Source organism: Amblyraja radiata, chromosome 13, assembly GCF_010909765.2.
Source record: "Amblyraja radiata isolate CabotCenter1 chromosome 13, sAmbRad1.1.pri, whole genome shotgun sequence".
NCBI classification, from domain to species: domain Eukaryota; kingdom Metazoa; phylum Chordata; class Chondrichthyes; order Rajiformes; family Rajidae; genus Amblyraja; species Amblyraja radiata.
The window spans coordinates 25487236-25512494 of record NC_045968.1 but is presented as its reverse complement, the minus strand read 5'-3'; the positions used below and the strand labels follow the sequence as shown (position 1 = coordinate 25512494).

Below are 25259 nucleotides of genomic sequence, written 5' to 3'. Positions count from 1 at the left end.
CTTCTGAAAATGTGTTTCTTGCATGAATTTGGTTTCTGCTGTTCTGCATCCCTGGTCATCCAGCCCAATTCCTGGTCACTTTGGATCATCCTCCGGAAAACCTATCTCCATATCTAATTGCGCTGTGTCCTTACTTATCATCCACCCATCCCCAGCTGTCCAACCAAGACAAACCTTCACCCCTCCCGGTTCTGCCAATCCTATACCCTGTGATTAACTGTCTTGGGTTATCCCGGGTGCAAATGGGGGGCGGGGGCCGGTGCCGCAGTGAACCAGCCCGCACCGCCCACGTGAGTGCGGACGGAGGGGGAGGACTCAGTGAAGTCTGAGACAGCGGTTCGGTGCCCGCTTTCGGAGTTGTCGGCAGCGAGCGGCGGCGGCAGCAGCATCAGCACCGGCGGAGCCGGGCATGGAGTGAAGCTCCAGCCCTACTGCAGGTAGGAACTGCGCCAGATCTCAGCCCCGGCTCCCCCTCTGTCCCACCTTCCGCAGACGCATTGCAGTCCGCCTGCATTCACTGTTATTTCTGATGAATTTCGTGTTCTCCCGTTTCATCCGTGCTCCATGTCCGAGGGCTTGGGAGCATCTCACGGGTGCACAGTGAGAGATGAGGAAGTTACATATTTTATCCCCACTGTTTCCTGCAGAGCAGCGGGTTCTTTACTGAATCCCTGCTCTTTGTTGTGAGAATTTTCCCGCAAGGTCTCCACCCATCTCGATGAAGAGAGAGAGAGATGGGGAGGGGTGGGGAGGGTCATAGAATAATTTCTCGCCTTCCTCACCAATATGTTTGATTTCCCTTTCTTTGCGACCATCTTTTCTGGGCATGGGTGTGTCTGGGTATCTCCTGTGTGTGCGTGGTTGCATCTATTTTGATGCATTCGTTTCCCTGTGTTTACAGTGTGTGTCGTGGTTTCAGATGTATGCTTGGCTGTGCCTGCATTTGTCTGCCATTGTAATTGATTCTAGAACAGGTGCATTGTGCTTGTGTAAACCTCCATCAGTACATCCACCCAGAGCCAGGGATAGATAGGGAGGGGGCGAGCCTGTCACCGTCCTTTGGCGGACACATCACAGCTTAGGCTCCGTATCAATCTCAAACCAGGATAACACTGGGTGCAAGATCGATCCATGTTCAGCACCATAAAGATAACGAACCATGTTACAGATGGCTAGCGTTTAAAGTTGCATTATAATAGGAATGAATTGCAGTGATGCAATGGCATTTTCCACCAGATCAGTCTGTCCATAATCCATGATTGATAATGTCATGATTATTTTTGCTCTGTTCAGGCTATGTAGATTGTTTAAAGACTTTACAGAGAAGCAGATCACAGTGAGTAGAATATCCCCAAAAATTATGTTGAGTAAACTTATCTGCCTGCAGGTATTCTGCTGATTGTATTTTTCATTGAATAGTGACTTTAAAAAAAGGAAAACAAGTATCTAAAATGGCTGCCAAGGCGAGTTATCATATTTCCATATAACCTGAGCCACTGAGGTCTATTTATTCCCAAGGTTAGGAGGCAACGCAGATCCATTGTTGTTTGTAATTTGCTGATGGGTTAAAGAGGTTTGTTATTAATGGGATATCATCCCTCTTAGCACTCTCCTGTCCCTCTACGCATTGTTTTTAAGAACTAATTGTGTGTGTGACGCAGGACTTCTCCCTCTGCCTCGGCATGTTGAAATCTGCGTATTTTTGTCTGGCAGAGGCAGATAAACTTATTGGCAGACGGTCCTTTTGCTTTAGGGTGCAACTGAAACAAATGAGGTAACGGGGCTTATTGCACTTTAGTATGAATCTGACTGGACCATCTAATCATATACCAACAGGAAAAGATGGTATAGACATCAATGAGCTTGTGAGTTTAGATCCAAATACCAGGGATGGACATGAAGCTGATGGATTCATGTCTTCGGGCTGCACAGGTACGTCTATTCGTAAAATATTGAATGGATCCAAAATTACCTGCACGTTCTTCCCAAATATTTGGTGATGCAGAGGGACGATCTTGCTTTTTTTTTTAATGCCTGCGTTGTACTGGTTCTGCATCACTTCTGTGAGGTTAATACGTACTTGGAACAGTCAGTAACCCAATAGAGAATCTGATCTTGCGTCATCAGCTGAGAAAACTCAACTTGAATGGTGAGTGGTTGAAATGTCTTGAGTTTGGAGATTAATTTACAGCCTGTGTCTGTGTGTGTACGACTACGCCTGCGTGAATGATATTTACTATTTTCATTCCAGGTGGGGGTAGTTGTGCTGGATGTCAGTCAACATTGTCACGTACGTTATTGTGACATCAATAATGCAGCTTCATGGGAAAATAATAATCCGCAGCTGAATTTCTTGGGAATTTTCCATTTTGTTCATGAGACATGATTTTTATTCTATCATTATAGGAGCCAGGATAATGAATCGGAAGATGTTAATCCATTTATACACTTGGATTGCAGCTTTTAACTCTTCTCTTTTGTTTATTACTGTGTATAATACTTCCCCTTGGATAATTACAAGCATGGGAGATGTTATATAGTCACAGTTCCCACTTGACATTTTATTAATTTAGATAAATACTGAAGGCTTTGATGTTGGTAATTGTATGCCGGATCGGAAGATTGCTATGGATGGAGATTTTAACAGCCAACGTTATTACCAGCAACAAGGAGCTGTGCATCAGTACGTGTGGTGATGTGGGAAGGGGTCATTTATCTCAGGATGAGAGTTCTGCCACTGGAATGAGTTATTGACAGCAATTAATCCACTGAAGATCACCAGAAGTAATAGCACTCGGACGCTAGCATGCCAGCTTTCAAACACCATCTCAAACTTATCCCTTGAGCATGACCTCACAGCTGACCAAACACCTGGCAACATCTCCCAGAACTGTTTCTGATCTCATCACCTCTGGCGATCTCCCCTCCGCAGCCTCCAACCTTATCGTTCTCCAGCCCCATACTGCCCACTTTTGCCTCCTCCCCAAAATCCACAAACAGGATTGGCCTGGCAGACCCATTGTTTCTGCCTACTGTTACCCCACTGAACATCTGCACATATCTTGATTCCATCCTACCCCCAAACCCCCCCTCCCCCCCCCCCATGTCCAATCCCTTCCCACCTACATCCATGACACCTCACCCGCACTTTCCCCTCTCACTTTAAACTTAATCCCTTTAGTTCTTGATTCCTCATCTGTGGAAAAGCCTTTGTACATTTACCTTATCCATTCCTCTCATGGATTTATGCACGTCTATCAGATGAGCCCTTGGCCTCTGTGCTCTGTATTAAATTCCTAACTTGCCCAACCTCTCCCCTATAGCTCAAACCATCAATTCCAAGCACCATCCTGGGAAATCTTCTCTCCACTCTGTCCGCTGTGAAGCCTTGCTATTTTTCCTATAGCATGGTGATCAAAACTGAACACAATACTGTAAGTGTGGTCTCACCAACTTATTTTACAACTGCAAAGTAACATCCTAACTTTTATAATTCCCTGTCCGATATAGGCCATGTGCCAAAACCTTTCTTAACCGCCCTATCTACTTGCAAAAGCAATTTCATGGAAAATTGTATTTTTTAACACCTGGATCTCTGTTCTGCAACACTCCCCAGGGCCCTACCATTCACTGTGAAAGATCTGCCCAGATTTAACTTCCTAAAATGGAACACCTCAGACCTATCAGAATTAAACTCCATTTGCCATTCCTCGGCCACTTTTCCAGCTGATCAAGATCCTGTTGTAATTCTCGATAACCATCTTCACTGTCTATGATATAAAGCTATTTTAGTGTCGTCTACATACTTGCTAATCATGCCGTAGGCATTTCCATCTAAATTGTTGATATAGATGACATAGTCCACTCATTTGGTCAGTTGGGAGCTGCACCTCCCATAGGTATAGTCCTCGAAGACACTGGATGTTTCTTTGATGTCCCACATCCTCCAGCAGGAGCATACAACTGTTGAAACTGTCATGCTGACTGCACTAAGGCTAACGAGGACTTGATGAGGAAAAAGTCCTTGCCTTATCTTGCCTTCTACCTCGCTCAGCCTCCTCACAGAAGCTTCTCGATTGAAAGCCTCAACACTTACCCGCAAATCATCTTGCATTCAACTCTTTGGTCCATGTTTGGACCAAGCCTGCAATGAGTATGTGTCTGAATGATGATGGAGAAAACCCAACAAGTATTGGTGAGCAGATTATTGATGAGTGAGTGCTGCTTGATAGAACTGGCAGAGATGGGTGTCTTCATTTCACTAATAATTGGGAGCAGACTGAGAAGAAGTTGGGTTTGTCCTGCTTTTTGTGAATTGAATATCACTGGGCAATTCTCCACATTATGGGGTAGATGAAACCAATCTGGAATATCAGAAATATAATTAGTGCTGGAGTGTGAGTCGTTAGTATTACAGCTGGGTTGTTGCCCGTCCATTCCTGTGGAGTGTTCTCACCTATTCCTTGGTATCATTTCCAATGAATCAAATTGTCGGGTGACTGATTTATGTGATAGTGGGAACCTCAGCAGCAATCTGAGGTAAATCATCGACCTGGCTTGACTATCAGTTAGTAGGTTGTAGATGAGTGTGAAGATAAGGCCTGATCTTTAAATCATAGACTTTCTCTGATGTACTCAACAAATTGATATGACTCGGGACTGGTTTCCTTTCTGTTCTTTTCTGCTGTTTTCTGCCTTCAAGGCAAGATGGTTGTCCTCTAAATGGCATATGCCATTTGTCATGAGGTATTATCATCCAACCATACCCTGAGTTTATATATGCCAGGTCAGATGCCTTATCCCTCTCATTCACAAACTGTCCTTGTGAGGAAAGGAATATTGTTGGTTCTCCATGGTAGCAATTGCCATGGATTTTCCCTCTGCTGGGTATGAGGAGGAAATGCTTAATGATAAAAGGCTACTGTGTAGGTTGTAGTAATATTCCCTGACTCCCTCCATTTATAATTCATGTCCTTTCTGCTATTAAGTTAAGAAGGGAAGCAATCAGACCGTTAATTCCATGGCCACTTTGGGAAGCCAGATTCCTTTGGTTAACATTAACTTCCACATGAATCAGACTTGATCCCATTATCCTTCAACCTCTGTATGAGTGACATATCTAACTTGGCATCAGATGAATTCACCTGTATTGATGACAACTTCACGGACACCAGTCATCGTTAACCATTCACTGACACGAGATCTAAGGCAATATTTGTGTTTTGTAAAATTACATACAATTCCATCTAAAATATTTGCCGTTGAATGTCATCTTAGCAATAAAGTAATTGCTCCTAAGTTCATAGCCTTCAGACAACATTTGTTGAAAATCGAAGAAAAGATGGAGACACAAACAGGCCTTCAGCAGAAACCTATGGAAACCTCATAGGGTTTAAAACCAAAGGCCTTCTGAGTTACCACTTTGATTCCATGGAGTCATGAGTAAGGACAGTTAGATAGTAGGTTGCAGATGAATATAAAGATAAAGCCTATTCCTTAAGCCATAGATTTTCTGAGATATAGTCAACAGGAGAATGTGACTACAAGTGTCCAGGTCTTGTTTCCTTTCTATTATTTTCTGCTGTTTGCTGCCTTCAAGGTGCGATGGTTATCTTCACCTTACCCTGAGTTTACATCTCTCAGGACTGATGCCTATGCCATAATTCCTAACGTTCACTTTGAAGTGTTCTGACAGTGTTTCCTCTGACCTCTGAGTACTTACTTCATAATTAATTTGGGAAGACAGTAGTTGTCTAAATTATCATCCACTGGGCATGCAGTTGAGGTTGAATGATGCTGGGTATGTGGATAGTGGCGAGGTCACTGACATTTGTGCAGCAGTGCTTCCACTTTATTTTGAAGATTTTTGTCGGAGGACTACAAATTCTTAAGTTGCATTTCTAAAACTTTTCAGTGCCTGGATTTATTCCCAATATTGGAAAAACAATATTTTGGTAGTCCAACTCCTCAAGAGTGATCATCATTTGTGGAGTGAAACACTTTAAATACCTTAGCAGTCATCTCCCAAAAAGGTTTATGTCAAGGTGGAGATCCATTACAACTTCATATGTGCCAACTTTTTCTATAGAAGGCTGGATCATGGCTTGTTCAATGTCCATAAGGACTGAAGGACTGAAAACAGTTTCTTGTATATAAGCGATGATAATCCCATATATTTCTCCACAGCTGTAATTAATGGGATTATTTTTGAGAAAGCTGAGAAAAGGCCTAATGAAATTTCTGAAAGATTGGTTTGGATTAATGTAGAGAAAATGCCTCCTAGTATGTTCAAGTAGAAATTAAGAAATACCTAGAGAGGATTGAATGACACTAATAGATTGGACAATGGGGAAGTTAGATAAACATTTGATGGATTTATGTGAAAATTGGGCAATTGCTTATTTTGAACAAAGGTTCTGCCATTAGCAGGGCTGGCCTTAGGAGGTGCGGGGCCCAATTGGGAACAATTTTGTTGAGGTCCAGGTTCCCGGCCAAGGTCTGTAGAATCATAGAAATACAAATAAAGTCTATTATATACTTTATATCTCTATGGTAGAATAGAAAGTAATTAAAATGTGCGTTTAAAAAGTGCCTGCGAGTTAATGGCCCAAACAGATTAAGCTACATTTTAATATAAAATTGCATACATGTAAGCCTACAAGTAACAAACAAAATGTGTAGATCACCTCTGAAAAGTACATAGTTACAATACCACTTGTGACTGAAACGAAAAAAAAGAAAATTTAATGAACTAGATCCTGGCAAACCAAATTGGCGAAAAACCAGTTCAGGCATTAAATTTTGGGTTTCAACCCCATCCTACCCTTTGGGCTTCTACCCCATCCTAACTTAGTTGTGTGTGTATGTGTATGTTAGTTGTCTGTGCGTGATGTGTGTGTGTGGGAGAGAAGGGAGGGAGAGAAGGGAGTGAGGGAAGTAGAGAAAGAAGGGAGGGAAGGAAGGAGAGAAGGGAAAATAAAGAGGAATGAGAGAAAGGAGGGAGGGAAGGAGAGAAGGGAAAAGACAGAGAGGAGGGAAGGAAGGAGAGAAGGGAGGGAGAGGGCCGGCAGCAGGAGTGGATGCCGGGGTCCGGGTGGACGGGTGTGAGCTGAGGCCGAGGTTTGTAAACGTTGCTCCAACCCCTGGCCTGGCCCTCCCTGTATTGTTCACCGCGTCTCCCGTGGGAGAGGGAGGGGTGGAGCCGGGGCTGTGTGCATGAAGCACAGCGACTGGAGGGGTGGGAGCGCTGCCCCGGGACAGTGAGGGACCTCCCCCTCTCCCCCTTCTCCATTCCCCCTCACACCCGCCTCCCCATCTACCCCTTTCTTCCCCCTTCACCGCTCTACTCTCTCTCACCCCTCCACCCAGGGTAGATCTACCCGAGCCGAGAGTAGATTACTCCGGCGCAGGGCCCACCTTAAGCGCGGGGCCCAATTGGGAGCAATCGGTCCAATCGGCTTAAGGCCGGCCCTGGCCGTTAGGGTTAATGGTCTAAGCCTCTGCTGTAAATTGCAAGCATTAGTATGCAAAACAATAACCGGATTTGAAGCAGAAGGTGAATCCTATACGAATAAGGGATGCCTCTGTGCTAGCACCATGGATACTTAATGTGCTCATGGGAATTTGTTACTCTCGCTCTTGCTCGTTCACTCTCCCTCAGTATAATAGTCAATCTGCAATGCCACTTCTTCCAATGTCAAATAGTGGCCTATCCTCACTGCTGTGCCTCCCTCCCCCCCTCCCTCTTTTGCTATTTAATGATCAGACCTCAATGCTGCGCATCTCGCTATGATGGGTAATTCTTCCTGCTGCCTCACCCTTTCCATCTGTGTAAAAGTTAATTGTCATTGCTTCCTTTACCCCTGTATCATTTTAATTTGCACACTCCTTTTTTGTGTCATTGTTAATTTCTGCCATACCTCTGTCTCTCAAGATGTAATGAATTCTCTCTCAACGTCAATTATCATTCCACACTGTTCTTTTTTTTCTCTCCCCCTGGCTTCAGCATTGTGTTCTTTATTGATGTATATATTGTAGGCCCTCACAGCTGCTGGCACTTAGCACACCAGATGTGATCTCCGCTGTCAACAGTTAAAGAGACAGCAACAATGCAAGTAACACCCTTCCAGCTCTAGGCCAGTTTTGCTGCGGAATGAATGGCTGTCCCATTGATGAGAGGAGTTGTTGGGAGAGCCCAGGACTTCTATAGCTCTCTGAGAATTGCAAAGTTCTCTTCCCTACTCCTCGCTAACTCTCATTCTTTTATGCATGCCATCTGTAATGCTGCTGGACTCTGCCTTTTTTGGGGAAGAATACCTTTATGGGAAAACCTTTTCTGGTCTGTAGGGGGTCTGTCCTTGCATTTCTCATGCCCCAGAGGACTCGAATGCGAACCACAGCTGGGAAGATGATATTGCTACAGTGACACAAACCACCTCACCATCACAAACTATAAGGAATTTACTAGATATGCGTACTTAAATATAGTTTCTACATGTAAACGCTCAAACCCTCTTCACATTTGCCCAATTTTGTGTTTTTGAGATTGACCTGACCTGTGCTAAACAATTATATTTCAGCAGAGTAGAGCTATTTTGTTACTTTCACCTCTGGGCCTTTTTCTATGGGACGAAGTCCTTGGCTTCCAGTGATGACCCCTTCTCCTGTCTCCTCAGGGTCTGAAGAAGGGTTCCAACCTGAAATGTCATTTATCCATGTTCTCCAAAGATGCTGCCTGACCTGTTACTGATATCTATAAAAACAGAACCCATTCATTTTTTATGGGATGGCTTGTGAATGTATTTTCATGAATCTGATGGAGATAATGATCTATAATTGCAAGGTTCCCAGAAATTGATTGCTGGGAACCCCCCCCCATGGGACCATGCCGTGTCTATCTCAATGTATTGCAAGATCACAAGTTTAAAGTACATTTATGGCACAGGAGGTCCATTCAGCCACCTACTATTTTAACAGCGTAAAAGATAGCAATTAAATATTGGCTTGTTTTACTGAATCCTCACTGCTATCCATTTGTGTGCTTTGGGTAACGTCATCACTGCCTCCCTTCATTTGTTAATTTTTTATCCATATGTGCCAAGTATGGAGATCAGCAGTCTGCTTCACATTTTTTTACCAGATGTTCTGTACCATCTTATATATAACCATATAACAATTACAGCACGGAAACAGGCCATCTCGACCCTTCTAGTCCGTGCCGAACACGTATTCTCCCCTAGTCCCATATACCTGCGCTCAGACCATAACCCTCCATTCCTTTCCCGCCCATATAACTATCCAATTTATTTTTAAATGATAAAAACGAACCTGCCTCCACCACCTTCACTGGAAGCTCATTCCACACAGCCACCACTCTCTGAGTAAAGAAGTTCCCCCTCATGTTACCCCTAAACTTCAGTCCCTTAATTCTCAAGTCATGTCCCCTTGTTTGAATCTTCCCTACTCTCAGTGGGAAAAGCTTATCCACGTCAACTCTGTCTATCCCTCTCATCATTTTAAAGACCTCTATCAAGTCCCCCCTTAACCTTCTGCGCTCCAAAGAATAAAGCCCTAACTTGTTCAACCTTTCTCTGTAACTTAGTTGCTGAAACCCAGGCAACATTCTAGTAAATCTCCTCTGTACTCTCTCTATTTTGTTGACATCCTTCCTATAATTAGGCGCCCAAAATTGTACACCATACTCCAGAATTGGCCTCACCAATGCCTTGTACAATTTTAACATTACATCCCAACTTCTATACTCAATGCTCTGATTTATAAAGGCCAGCACACCAAAAGCTTTCTTTACCACCCTATCTACATGAGATTCCACTTTCAGGGAACTGTGCACAGTTATGCCCAGATCCCTCTGTTCACCTGCATTCTTCAATTCCCTACCATTTACCATGTACGTCCTATTTTGATTTGTCCTGCCAAGATGTAGCACCTCACACTTATCAGCATTAAACTCCATCTGCCATCTTTCAGCCCACTCTTCCAACTGGCATAAATCTCTCTGTAGACTTTGAAAAGCTACTTCATTATCCACAACCCCACCTATCTTAGTATCATCTGCATACTTACTAATCCAATTTACCACACCATCATCCAGATCATTGATGTACATGACAAACAACAGTGGACCCAACACAGATCCCTGTGGCACCCCACTAGTCACTGGCGTCCAACCTGACAAACATCCATCCACCATTACTCTCTGGCATCTCCCATTCAGCCACTGTTGAATCCATCTTGCTACTCCACCATTAATACCCAACCATTGAACCTTCTTAACCAACCTTCCATGAGGAACCTTGTCAAAGGCCTTACTGAAGTCCATATATACAACATCCACTGCTTTACCCTCATCAATTTCCCGAGTAACCTCTTCAAAAAATTCAAGAAGATTAGTCAAACATGACCTTCCAGGCACAAATCCATGTTGACTGTTCCTAATTAGACCCTGTTTATCCAGATGCTTATATATATTATCTCTAAGTATCCTTTCCATTAATTTGCCCACCACTGACGTCAAACTAACAGGTCTATAATTGCTAGGTTTACTCTTAGACCCCTTTTTAAACAATGGAACAACATGCGCAGTACGCCAATCCTCCGGCACTATTCCCGTTTCTAATGACATTTGAAATATTTCTGTCATAGCCCCTGCTATTTCTACACTAACTTCCCTCAACGTCCTAGGGAATATCCTGTCCGGACCTGGAGACTTATCCACTTTTATATTTCTCAAAAGTGTCAGTACTTCCTCTTCTTTGAATCTCATAGTTTCCATAGCTACTCTACTTGTTTCCCTTACCTCACATAATTCAATATCCTTCTCCTTGGTGAATACCGAAGAAAAGAAATTGTTCAATATCTCCCCCATCTCTTTTGGCTCTGCAGATAGCTGTCCACTCTGACTCTCTAATGGACCAATTTTATCCCTCGTTATCCTTTTGCTATTAATATAGCTGTAGAAACCCTTTGGATTTACTTTCACCTTACTTGCCAAAGCAACCTCATATCTTCTTTTAGCTTTTCTAATTTCTTTCTTAAGATTCTTTTTACATTCTTTATACTCCTCAAGCACCTCATTTACTCCATGCTGCCTATAATTATTGTAGATCTCCCTCTTTTTCCGAACCAAGTGTCCAATTTCCCTTGAAAACCATGGCTCTTTCCAATTTTTACTATTTCCTTTCAACCGAACAGGGACATAAAGATTCTGTACTCTTAAAATTTCACCTTTAAATGTACTCCATTTCTCTTCCACATCTTTCCCATAAAACAAAGTCCCAATTTACTCCTTTTAAATCCTTTCGCATCACCTCAAAGTTAGCCTTTCTCCAATCAAAAATCTCAACCCTAGGTCCAGTTCTGTGAGCTGGAGGGTGAATTTGAAGCATTGTAAGGGTGTTCTAGAATGGTTGGTTCTTTTATAAGCAGGGATGGAGGTGACTAAATATCACAGGGATCTTTTTCAAGACGGCAGCGATCAGTGGAGGATCAAGGATAAGGTTCTGTGAGTGACTTGCATTTAACAGAGAGGAGATGGGGTGAGTTAAATTGAGTCACAGCTGAGGCCAGAAAGTTATGGGAGAGCAAAGGAAGAGGAAGAGTGATTGAGGGAAATCTTGTGTGAAAGGATAGATGTTCTAGAAAATACAGGCTGAGCTGAGTTCTGAGGAGGCAGCCATTGGGGTGGAGTTGGACGATGGAGATGTAACAGCTCATGAGAGCCCGAGAAAGTAGTTTTTGGTTTACTTCAGCGCAGCAGAGACGTGGTTTACATGAGTTTGAATGTCAGCCAGGCAGGTGGGGGAGTGTAGCCATGCCTTTTGGATTAATCAGTGAAATAGAGAAGTAGAGCCACTTTGTTGGTGGGCACATAGAAGGGCTCACTGTGCCTCAACTGTCAAGAGATTGCCCATTGGTAAAGAGGCTGAGTTGGATGAAAACAAGCTGTTACTGCAAATGTAGCAGAAAAAAACTAGATCTGAACTTTCTAGGCTGACTAGAGGGACCAGGATCAGTAATTATTGAAATCTTAATGGGAACCAGTTTCTTAAAATTTGCATCCTCGTTAAGCAGTCTGTACCTGCTATTGAGCGAATTCCTGACATCATTTTCATTTTCTATGCCTACAAGCCTATGCCACATTGAGCTTTTCATCAGTGCAATCAATGCTCAGTAGACTCTGCCAGTTGCCACATTGTGTCCTCCAGTAGTCTCGGAGGTCTGTGTATGATGCACTGTTCCACCCAATCCCAGTGTGTAAAAGGATAGTGTCTGATCCTTTATAATTATTTTCTAACGTTCCCTTTCTTTCTATTTTTTGGTAACATTTTGCAATCTTAAAATAAATCAGTACATTTGAGCCAGATTGACAGATATTAACTGAAAGTCAGTCTTAGCTGTATCATTGACAGTAATGAGGATACATGGGTCTTTATTAATCCCTATTTTGGAATGATGAAGCAGGGATTAATCTTAGAGGCTGAGTGCTGGGTGCACCTGCTGGTATGGTAAAGAGACCCACTACTGCATGGTGTGTATCCTGTGAGGCAGTAACAACTAGAAAGACACCCATGTCCAATATAAAGGGAGAAACGAAGATGAGATCCAAATAACTGGATTGTACCTAGCTTGGTCCCTACTCTTCCAGCAAGTTTTTTACTGTCTTTCTCAATGGCCAAAAGATCTAGGACCAAATGACAAGAACTTCAGCACCAGCCTCATTTGCTGTAATCTGACCAGCAATGACAGTTTCTCCTTCAGCGCTGGTCTCATTGCCTTCTGAGGCTGAACTCTTTGTTGTGCCACATCCCCCAGTCATGCCCTCAGCTGTGTTGCCGTCTTGTTTCTGTGCTTACAACATGTAACACAAGAGCAATCCAGGGACTGGGGTGTGCATGTGCACTGAGTCTCCTGTCCACTGCTGACTCACAGTGATGTCAATCACTGCCTCCTCATACAGGAAGACTGCTACTGAGCAAGATGCCTGTCTAACAGGGTAACAGAGAGAAATGTGCTGGGTCAGTGAAACAGGATTATATCAAGGTTCTGCCAGGTTTATTTGAAATAGGATTGTTAGATTATGTAGGGATACAATCAGGATTATAAAGATTAACATTTGCTCTCCTTTTTCCCCTCTCTCTCTCTCTAGGACAATATTCTGACTAAAACAGCACCAGACAAGTCCAGCCTCTCTGAGGGCTCTACGGAAACAAGATGGCTAGTGCCTCGGTGAAGGTGGCGGTGAGAGTGCGGCCCTTCAACTCCAGAGAGATCGGCCGGGATAGCAAATGCATTATTCAGATGTCAGGAAACACAACGAGTGAGTGTTTGCTTCCACACCACACTCCTTTGCTTCAGTCTGCCCTCTTAAAGCAAACAGAAAGATAGGAAATGATGATATGACCTGAGTCGGGAACATTAATACCTTCCTGACGGTGTTGAGCACACAGCATTGTTTTACTTTGATGTTATCACGAGTCAGTCAGGATTTTTGTAAATGCTAAACCTCCTGTGTGAAATGGGTAATTCATTCAGAGCAGCTGCTGGGAATTCTAGCCTTTCGGCTCAGTTTAATTCTGACAGGACCTGATGGTTTGATAGGATGAACTCTGTCTTTACTGGTGCTTTATGATGCCTTTACCGCCCGCACTTCTCAGGTTTGCAAATGGCTGTTGTAAGTAAGATGCTCAATAGAAATGTCAACAAGCTATGAAGGAAAAAAACACATCAAAGTGGGTAAATTCATTGGCCCTTTGGGGTGCCAACTAGGAAGGCCCTGCATTCATCCTAGAAGTTAGATGTCATGTACTTTTGGAGCACTAAACATGTGTTCTGCATCATGCTAACACCCAGTTAACTCCCTTGTGAAAGCTGAGTAAAATGATGTTATAACGTGGGTTTTGAAGATTGAAACTGTGGTTAAAGTATGATCATTGCAACGATGTCAGGCCTTGGATTACTCTCTCCATGATAGCCACAGAAGAACTACAAACAAGACTAGAGAGAAGGGGCAGTCAATCTCCTGTTGTATGAGCATCCTTGTCCCTTCATGCAGTGGTGTGCTCTGATTCCATATCTCAAGTAATCTCATAAGAGTGCAAGTGCAAGATCCTGGTGGTAGAGATTGCATTAGGCAGTTCTAATATGAACTGAATGATAGAAATGAAAGGACAGCCTGCAATGCTGTTTCTATTATGCTGAACACTAAAAACTGAGACAAGGAAATGCAGATGATGGTTTAAAAAACAAACAAACAAAAAGTACTAGAGGAACTCAGTGGGTCAGGAAGCATCCCTGGAAAACATGGAAAGGTGAGGTTTTGGGTTGGGACCCTTTCAGTCTGATTGGAGTAAGGTAGAAAAAGCTGGAAAAGATGGGACAAAGCCTAGCAAGTGATAGGTTGATACTGGAGGGGGGTTTGATTAGCAGATGAGTGGACAAAGGTGAGAGAGATGGAAAGGAGGCAAAAGGGTGTCAGATAAGAAATGGAGTGAAATGTAATGCCAGAAGGAAGGATAAAGGCAGGTATACCCCTCCCCCTGGCTTTACATTTCACCTCGTCTTATTTTCATCTCTAGCCTTTGTCTTTCTATTTGCCAAGCAAATCCCCCTTCATCTGTATCTACCTATCACTCATCAGGCTTTATCTGATCCATCTCTTTTCTAGCTTTCCCCCCTGCTACTACAACCAGTCTGAATAAGTGTCCTGACTGGAAACATAGCCTTTAGATGTCCTTCAGATATGCTGCCTCATCCATTGAATTACTTCAGTACTTTGTGTATTTTTTTACACACTGAAAGTCGGTCGTTTGGTATGAATTGTGGAAGTCATTCACAGTCCACGCCCTTTCACTGACCGTGCCAGTCTCAGCGAGACGTGCTTCCATATTTTCCTGTGGATGATCAACAGAGGTTGTAGGCTGCCCTGTGCGCGGGAGTGTCCCGGGGAGCCGCGTCGGCCCGATCCACCCGCCGAACAACCACGCCGCCGCCGACCAGAATGACGACCAAAGACCGGAGCTTGACTCGCCCACAGGCCTCCCGGGGGACTGCAGTGAGGCTGGGCGGCGAGGCCTGTCTGGGCCGAAGGAGCCTCAGCGGTGGCAGCGTTGGGTGCCTTGGCGGCGGGAAACTCGGCGGAAGCGGTGATTCCGCTGGCAGCATCGTGGGCCTCGGCGGCGTCAGGGCCTCGCAGTTGATGAGCGTGAGGGGGAGGTGAAGACAATGGGAACCCAGCTATGGGGGGGTCGCCGTTTAGAACAATGGGGACCTGGCGTGGGTGGACCACCGTAAGGGACCGTGGGAGAACAAAGAGGGACCTGGTGTAGTGGGGGGGGGGGGGGGCACTCTAGTTTAGAATCCTCTGCCTAGGGTATAGGTCTGTGGTTGTTTGTTTGTTTGTTCCGGTGAAGGCGCTGTGCACACGACAGCCAGCCAACAGTTGCTTGTCTTTTATTTTTGATTTCAAGTTTTTGTGTACCTTGTGCGTTGTGCCTGTCGGCAGACCAATTTTCCACCGGGGATGAATAAAGTGTATCGTATCGTTATAAAGCTCCATCTCCAGTTTGTGGCAGTGAGCGAGGGCAGGTGCAGTGCTCCAGCTGTGTATCATCAGGTGTGTGAATGATACTGGGAAAGGACAAACAGGACTCCAGCGAATCCTGCTGGGAATTACCTGGTGTAGTTTCGTGAAGGGCTCTTTTCCACCAGCATTCGAACCGAGATTGCCATGATTTACTTGTAGAAGTTTTGTACAAAGAATTCCAATCTTCTTGATTATGTCTATCTCAGTGCCAATAGGATTAGCGGTGAAGCCATTGTTGCTATGAAATGGAAATTGTCTCCAGCTGTTGACCATTGGCCACTGATCATTAGTCGCACGTTTATGTTGGGCTTTAGGCTGATACTTCTTGCGTTGAATTGTTTATACTCCCAAGAAAGATCAACTGCAACTTTGAAGCCCTACTTGTAATATGTAATGATGGATGGGGAAGAAATCGTAAGATGTAGAAATTGTGCTCAGACGGGATGAACAGGATATGGTGAGGTAAGGAATGATCACAAGATGTCCCACTGACTCTTTGATGTACTGTAGAGCTGGAAAAACTCTGGTTTTGGTTGGACGGCAGAATGAAGCCAGCAACAAAGCCCAACGTACACAATAAGAAGTGAGACATGGCACTCAATCCATGCACCCCTTCAACCAGGTTCTATGGATACCAAAAGCAAGACACCTGTAGAGCTTTAGAAGAGCTTAGTGTGCAGCTGCTAGTAGTGATGCCAACCAGCTCCCGGGATTCGATCCTGACCTCTAGTACTAACTATGCATTTTGCAAACTCTCATTGTACTGACATGACTTTCTTTTGAATGCTCTGGTTTCCTCTCATATTGCAAAAATGTGCTGGCTTATTTATTGTCTAATATAAATTATCACCTGATGGGCTGAATGGTGCCCCCCTGCGTTGTGATAAGTAAGCAAAAGTTCTAACTACAATCAAGTCAACACATTGAAGGTGAAAAGTCTCATGTGCAAACACGAGAGACCCCCTGCATAGTGCCCATCTGCACTTCCTTCTGGTTCCTTCTTTCCAATGTCTTTTCAAATTTAAAAACATTTCTATTTTATAGTTGGTCCTTGGAGAACTGGACAAAGCTGATTTCTGATTGGTATACGCACTGCTCTGAATGGGGGGTTTTCACAAAATCGCAAGCTTTTTGAATACATCAAATTGGAATCAACCTAGTAAAAAAAGAGATGCTTACTGAGGAAGTATGGCCCATCTTTGAGCAGTGGCAAATATCTTCTTGGAACAAGACACAATTGCAAATCAGATTTTTTTTTAAACTACATAGGTTGGAAATCTAAAATAAAAAGTAAAAAGTGCTAGATACACTCATCAAGGCAGGGAGCATCTATGGAAAAACTGTTCCATCGTCAAGATAGAATTTGGGTTGCATGAGTGCTTCAAGAAAGTTGCAAGAAAGTAGTTGTTCCTGAATCTAGTTATGTGGGACAAGGCTTTGGTACTTCCTGCCTGAAGATAGCTGTGAGGAGGGATTGACGTTGATGGTGGGGATCCTTGATGATATAGATACTACTTTATGAGGTAGTGCTTCACGTTGATGCTTTCGATGGTGGGGAGGACTGTGTGCAGGATGTATCAGGCTAAGTCCACCTCTCTCTGAAGCATTTTGTGCTTTGGAATTGCCATACCTGGCCATGATGCAAGCTCATGAACTTGGGAACAATTTCATAAATTGTCCTTATATAATTTTCAGTCTTTCATGGTTCCTTATATCTTGATTACTAGAAAAGAGACAATACTGAACATCATAGTTTTAAGACAAGCAGCCTACTAGACAGGCTATGGTAGTTAACAAGCTAATTAGATATTTTTTGATTACTGCTATACGTTGTTTTGGCATGGTTTGCATTACATCTACCGAGATTCTCCTGACTCTTTCCATCATTTCAATATCCATGAATGTAAAAAACTCCATAGATACAGATTCACTCTTGACCTTGGGTGCTGCCTATGTGGAGTTTGCACGTTCCCCATGAGATGGCATGGGTTTCCCCAAATGTATATTTGTTCTCCCACATCTTAAAGTGCTGGCTGCAGCTTATGGGAGTTTGGTAGGATAATTAATATGTTGATAGGTAAGTGTGCAAGATGAGGTTACAGAGAAATATGTGTGGGGGAAAAAGGATTGCTTTGGGAGCTGTCATAGACTTGATAAGAATTGCTGCTTGCTGTGTTATATGAAAATGAGGGAAAGAAAAATAAATATGGATAAATCCATCTCAAATATGTAAATAGGAAGTGGACACTCTACTGAGCCTCTTGGGGCACACTTTTTGGTTGTTTCACTCTCTGACTGCCCCAGATCTGACATATTTTGAATCCCCACAGCTTCGTTTGATTATTTACTTGTTATATGGTTTACCAGAAGCCTTCAAAATATAGTTAGTTACAACACACATAGTGAATCCTTTGTCTATATGATTTACATCTTCAATATAACAAAATATGAGAAAATGATTGGAACATATTTGTGGAATACGACTATTCCCTTTTAATTTGTGTTACTGTTTACACTGGTATTATTAAAGACGGATTCTCCTCAGGCTTATTCCGTGTAGTCACTGCCATTGTTTTACACAAAATGGCAGTGAGATAGATGAGAATGCTGGTTTACAAAAAAAAAGAGACAAAGTGCTGGAGTAACTCAGTGCATCATGCAACATCTCTGGAGAACATGGATAGGTGATGTTTTGGATCAGGACTCTTCTCAGATAGATGAGAATGCAGGTTTGATATTATGTTTATTAGCATAATTTTAGTTGGCTTCCAATGTATATCACCTCCCCGTGTCTAGGGACCCACATACTGGATGATAATGCCTTGCAGCTCTGCTATGTGGACTCTTTGGTTTGCTGGTCTTCAGTGTTTTTTAAACTGTTGAGCATCCCAACCTCTTTGGAATTATTTGAAATCCAAACTCAATTATACTAAGTACATGATAAGTAATGCATGCTTGTTGAACACTGTTTCTGAAATTCAGCTCAGTTGAAGTCAGTTGGACTAATTTCAGAAGGTGAATTGATCACAATGTGTCACTCCAAGGCCATGTTAAAGAACATGTTTGAGGATGAATTTCAACCATATTATTTGGTTTATGATCATCATCCTCAACTTGCTTTGGTCGATTTACTTTTCCTAAAGCCAATCAATTTTTTTCTTTAAAGTCTGTATACCTGGAACCCTATTGTTGCCTCTTAGATTGTGTTAAACATACTGTCGTAACAAAATCCCAGGGGGTGCAGCATCTCTCATTTCCTGCAATTGTATTTGAATCCATTGCAGTCACCACGTCATGAGAAAGAAGGGATCAAATTGTTTCTCTGAATCATAAAGCAAGCATGCACATTTAACAACACTGCCTTAAAAAAAACCTTGGTTTACCAGTTTTTACTTAATTAATATGGTCTTCCATTAAATGAGCTGTCTTCAATATCCAGAAATACATAGTGATAATGGAAGCAGATCACTTATTCCTAACAGCCAATGTCATTATCACCATAAAAGCAAATATTATAATCTCATCCACCTGCCTTGTTCCCATATCGACTGATCCACCTATCCAGTCTAATTCTGAATATGAGCCCCAGCCTCTAACCTTAGAAATGAATCCTTGTGCCTCTGAACTCTTGTTTCTAATTCTCTTGCAATTTAAGCAGTCTTTCCAGGTGAGGCAAAGGTTCTCCTGCTCCTCCTCCAACCTCATCTATTGCATCCGCTGCTCTAGGTGTCAAAAAAGTTCCAGCTCTTGCAATTTATTAGTTTTCGGTGGCCCTTAATTTAGATCTGATTAGATCTCATTCTCCCTCATTGTCTTTTCAGAATTTCAAGCAAATCTGTCATATTGCTTTTCAATCTGTTACTCAAACACGAAGAAAATATGTATAGTTTTTCTTTTCTCTTTTTTCCATGCAGTACTTGAAGGCTGCAGCTAATTCCCTTTCTATAGTAAAGATGACTAATCTGCACACAGTACACTGTGATCTTGCTAAAGATTAATATAGACTCACCATTACTGACTAAACTGCAAGTGGGTGAAATTCATCTTGGCTTGCTCTTGAAAGATGGGTATGAAGATACCAGTTACTGCTGCTTGATTCCACTGCCTTGGATGATCGGTGATGAGTAATCAAAAATTATATTGTCCCCTGTTATTGCACCATTAATTCTAGAATTTCATTAGATTAATTGAGACCTTTGTCAGCCTGAGGACCAATAACCGCTGAGTCTGCTCCTGTGTTTTTCCTCTTTTTGTCCTACAACGTAGCAAGGCATAAATTAAAAATATAACATGCTCCTACAACATGCTCCTTTAGCCCTGCCCCCAAAAAAGACAACAGTATCTCATAGAGTGAAATACAAGAGATATTTAAATACGTGTGCTGACTCTGTTGCATGCAGAAAGGGTCGTTTTCTTTCTTCGTCGTTATGTTGCCAATAGATGGGTTTAAGAATGAAGTGAGGATGTGCCTTCCTGCTCTCGCATCCTTCCCCATCTTCTCTATATATTGTCATACCCATCGGCTCAACTGCACAGGCAGCACCAGCTCAGAGCATGTACAGTTTCAAAAAGCAAAGCTGACATATTTGACCTGAACAGCTGTCAGTGAGAACATGTATCAGTGGAGCCACAGCCTTAATGGCATGTGGGGCATTGCAGTGTAATGCATGTGAGCCTTTGCACAGAATAAATTGGTGTGAGCTGTGTTAATTAAAGAATCCAAGTCCAAGGACACTGAATGTTCTTCCTCACTCACTTGTTCATCCAAAGAAAGATCCTGACCCGAAACATCATCTGTTCCTTCCCTCCACAGACACTGCCTGACCTGCTGAGTTCCTCCAGACTTTTTTTTTGCTAAAACATAAAGTAATTTGGTGTAGTTACAAGTTTTATGAATGTAAATGTGACTACTTCACACACCCTGTGAACTTCATAGCAGTGTTGGTGTTACTTCTGGTGAAGTTACAATTTTGCTAGCTATTGGTAAATTAATATCAATCTTTTGAACAATCACATTTGAACAATAAACAACCACAGAATCATTTTAAATCTTGCAGTCTTCTATTCTCCAGGAAGGCTTGCTAGGATTAATTGTATTCTTTGGAATTCCTCTCTAATTATCACGATTATTACCAGGTCTGCATATCTCCATTATCTGAATGTTCTCTCTCCTCTGCCTTGCCTGCCAGTCTCCATATCCAAACACTGTCACGAAGACGGAACCCTTCCTTCTTGTAGCTTGAGTTGTGATGCCCTTTCTGTTTTAATTGCCTCTCCTCCGCTCGACCTTCCATACTAGGCTGACAAGAGGAAAGATGGTGTTTTATTTCTTTGTTTTTCATGACTCAGACCAAAATGATCTAAATTGGGGGACATTAGTTGACACCACTTCCTCAGTTTGTCTCTGTGTAACAAAGATAGGTACAGGTATGTGGGTAAATTGCTGGGCCACAGCTGAAGTTCTAGACCATTGGTCCAGAAACAAGAGCTTGAATCCCAGTATTTCCTATTGGATTTTTTTTTTTAAAGCTGGTACCAGAAATGTTAACCATAAAACCTCTGGATCATCAACAGAAAAAAAAATCTTCGGTTTGCTAACATTTTCATGGAATAAAATTCCATTGTCCTTACCCTGTGGTCTATTTGTAACACCACATGAGGCCAGTTCATTGGCTATATTTAAGAGGGAGTTAGATGTGGCCCTTGTGGCTAAAGGGATCAGGGGATATGGAGAGAAAGCAGGTACAGGATACTGAGTTGGACGATCAGCCATGATCTTATTGAATAGCGGTGCAGGCTCGAAGGGCCGAATGGCCTACTCCTGCACCTATTTTCTGTTTCTACCCACCAGTGGCATTAACATTTAATTGCCTTCTGTGAATGAATAAATATATTTTTAAATTTAACTTGGGAGTTAAATGTCATGTGGCCTTGATTCGTCCTCATCACCAATAAGTGGGTATATACCCCGGATGGATCCAGTTTGATGAAGACTTTTGTCTCTTTCGATTCTCCATATAATTTTGAGATGTAAGCCAAGGGATTGCTCACCATTCACTAGTCTGTACTTGGCTTATAACCTGCAGATGGTTTTCTTACAGGTGTCACTATTGTGGGTGCCACTTTCACCAATGCTCCAAGCTGCTTATCTTTATTTTGTTCTTCTACTCCAGGTTTCAGCTTGATATTTAGTTTCTGCATTTGAGCTTTATCCCTCTTGATTTCTGAATATTAATCTTTCAACATATCTTCATTTTGTTCTAGAAACTTTCATAAGCATGTTCATGTTATATTGATTTTAATCAGATTTTTGTACAATCCATTCTTAGGACTTTCTAGTAGAGTTGGTCTATTAACCAGTGGCTTTGGCTTTTGATCATTACAAATGAGTGCATTCCGTGAAGCGTAATGTTCCATGAATCTCATCAGAATACATTCTCAACTTTAATGTTCTTTCCGCCTAATGTACCCTGTCATGATGAAGTATTAATATTCATCTGAATGTCTTCATTATTGATTTCTACTCTATTTTTCCCTTTACCACTGCTAATGGTGTGTATGCTGTGGAAGGTGAGTTCTTGATATTGTTCATTCACAACAATGTGCAAATAATGCTTCTCTGCTTTCTCTAATAGTTTTCTTTGCATTGAGACACTACTCAGCTACGGTTGTTGAGGTATACTTTGCATTGTTTAGCTTTGTACTTAGCCCTGGTTCTTTTAATTGAAACATCTCAAGGCTTTGAACTAATGTATTTGTGCTGAGTGATTCCAAGAGCTCTCCATTATGCCTTCTCTGGCTTGCTCATAAGAGATCAACATGATGATGATGATGTTCCTGCTATCAACCATGGTATGAGTGCATATATCATGTTCACATTAGTCGTCTCTCTTTACGACATAGTAGGAGACTATTCAGCCCAAACATTTAGTGTTGGTTCATAGAGCAATCCCATTATATCACTATTTTTCCTGGAAGACTATTCTTTCTGTTTTTTTTCAGTTTCCCCATGTTCTCTCCTGGCTGAAATCCACTTTCATTGTCAGGGGCCATTTCTTTAGATCTTGCGCGCATAATCAAATGTTAGGTAACATGGGTTGAATTTAACTATTGTTAGTCCATGTACAAACTTCTCTCTCAGCACATGATCCAAAAACACACTGAAGTCACAATGCCGTGACATGTCCTTCATAGAAACTGCATAGAGTCATACAGCACAGAAAATGACCCTTCAGCCATGTCCATATTGACCTTCAAATACCCACCTGTACTCCAAACTAATGCCCTTTACTACTGGTCAGTAGCATTTTATGTCTTGATAATTTGTCAACAAATGTTCATACTAGTGAAAGTCTCTTCCTCCATCACCACTCAGGCAGTGTGGCCCATATTTTAAATGCCCTCTGTGTGGAAGAAAATCTTCCTATTTCTCCTCTCAATCTCTGATTTCTTGCATTCAACCTATGGTCATAGATATATCTGCTAAGGGGTAAAGTTTGCGACTTTTTACCCAGTCTATGCCCTTCATAATTTTGAATATCTCTGTCACATCACTCCTCGGCCCCCTCTGTTCCAAGGAAAACAACCCCAGCCTATTCCTAACTCTAGCAGCATTCTGGTGAATCCCGTCTGCATCTTCTCAGGACAAATCATCTCACTGACCTCTGGTAAAGTGATCCAGACTTTTAATTTTCCCATAGTCTGCAGATGGTGCCTGGTTTAAATGTCCAACTTGTACTAAAGTGAGACCGTATTTGTCCTCTACGTGTGCCAATGTTGCTTAAATATATAGCCCAATTTATTCCCACAAGGTTACCTTCTTGCATTCACATATGACATTGTGTCAAACATCTCTTCTTCAACAATGTTATTCATCTGAATGTGTTCCCTTTTTGTGTATAAATTGTAATGTCCGAGGTCAAGGAACAAAGATCAATAAATGTTGAAAGATTCAAGGCTCCTGTTCCCTTGTGTCTCAGGAACAACCTCGTGATCTCCCGTGAGAGTGCCTGAATGAGGGCTGGGGGGATGGGGTTGAAAGCTTTATATCTACCAATAAACCATCAACAACTAGGAAACGGTGTGTGTGACAGGGAGCATTGTGGTTTTCGCCATCACCCTCTAATCCTCTGACAAACACCAGGCTGCATTCAACTTGACACCGACGCACCTGAATAATTTACATCCTCGGTGAGCAGAGAGGGATTACTCAGCAATGCATAGCTAGTTCTCTTCAGCTGCAGCTTTGTGATTTTCCGTTTATTCCATCACTAATTGCACCAACCCCACCATAACCACCTTTCCAACCCCCACCCTCCCACATCATGCAGCAGATATTAAGCAATCATTGTGCCAGAATGATTTTTGGTCATTGCTATCTGCCCAGCAGAACAGTGCATCACAAGTGCCATGGGCATCTCCATTGTGAAGCACTTCAGGCTGCCCTGTTAATGTTTGACAAAAGGATCCTGTGACAGCCTCGCCCTCTGGCACCTTTTGGCACCTCATATTGTCGTCTCATTCAGTGTACAAGGGAATGAGCAGGGCATGTGTTGGGGGAGGTTGGGTAAATTAATCAAATCAATTATTGATTTTCTCCTCCATTTCCTGGCACTTTTAAAGGTGTTAAAATAGCGACAGATCTTTCAAACGCTTCACCCTTGATTCAGGTACATTTGTGTTTTTGGCATTGTGTATCACATTGTGTAAATTCCCACCCCTATTCAATGCACCAGGCGTTACACCCAGATTCCACAGAGGCTAAATGGGCCACTCGATAAATGCTGTTGGAACAATGAAACCATTGTGATTACAACAGGTTCAAGAATGCTGTGGAGTTTCAACAGAGATTACATTAGGTTCTTCACTGGCTGTAGTACACCTTGGGGGGGGGGGTTGGAAATGAATGTGAAGAAGACTATGAAAATGTAAGCCTTGCTTTCAATTATCTTTAATTTCTAAAATTTGAACTATTTAAAACATCTGGGCATTCTACCAAAATCGTATGGATACTGCCTATTGCGCGAGGGGGGTTGCATTACCAATAACATATACCAGAATCCTTTGAGCATACTCCTCCCAACCTGACTCTGATTGTAGTCTTGTAGCTGCACAGTGGATAAATTACTGACCAGTTACCCAGAGACCTGAACTAACAGTCTATAACCCAAGCTCAAATCCCACAACCATGGCTGTGAGTACTAAACAACTTGTCTTAGTAACAACGATGAGCACAGGAGCAACTGAATTGTCATCAAAATCCACCTGGTTCTGTACCCAGTCTGACCGATATATAATTCCAGCCTCAATCTAAGAGGTCCAGCAAGCCACTCAGCTAGCATTTATTTCAAGAGGGTAAGAATACAAAAACAGGGATGTAATGCTGAGGCTCGGTAAGGTGCTGGTCAGGCCGCATTTGGAGTATATTGAGCAATTTTGGGCACCATATCTGAGGAAAGATGTGCTGGCCCTGGAGAGGGTACAGAGGAGGTTTACAAAAATGATCCCAGGAATGAGTGGGTTAACATGATGAGAATTTGATGGCACTGGGCCTGTACTTGCTGGAGTTTAGAAGAATGAGGAGGAGACCTAATTAAATCGTACTGAATAGTGAAAGGCTTGGATAGAGTGGATGTGGAGAGGATGTTTCCACTAATGG

General features: G+C 42.5%; 1 protein-coding gene across 14 annotated transcripts in view; it reads left to right on the top strand.

The window, feature by feature from the left end:
• The first annotated feature begins 275 nt into the window (after positions 1-275).
• kif1a (kinesin family member 1A) overlaps positions 276-25259 on the top strand; it is a 209205-nt gene continuing 184221 nt past the window's right edge. For 6 of the 14 annotated variants that reach the window (XM_033031474.1, XM_033031476.1, XM_033031473.1 and 3 more), the window contains exons 1-2: positions 277-437; positions 13166-13336. In XM_033031474.1, coding sequence (XP_032887365.1) covers positions 13231-13336 — 106 coding nt within the window. In that variant the 5' untranslated portion in view covers positions 277-437; positions 13166-13230. Of the gene's footprint in view, positions 438-1064; positions 1337-13165; positions 13337-25259 lie in introns of those variants that run through there. The other 8 variants (XM_033031477.1, XM_033031469.1, XM_033031482.1 and 5 more) reach the window with 5 other exon arrangements.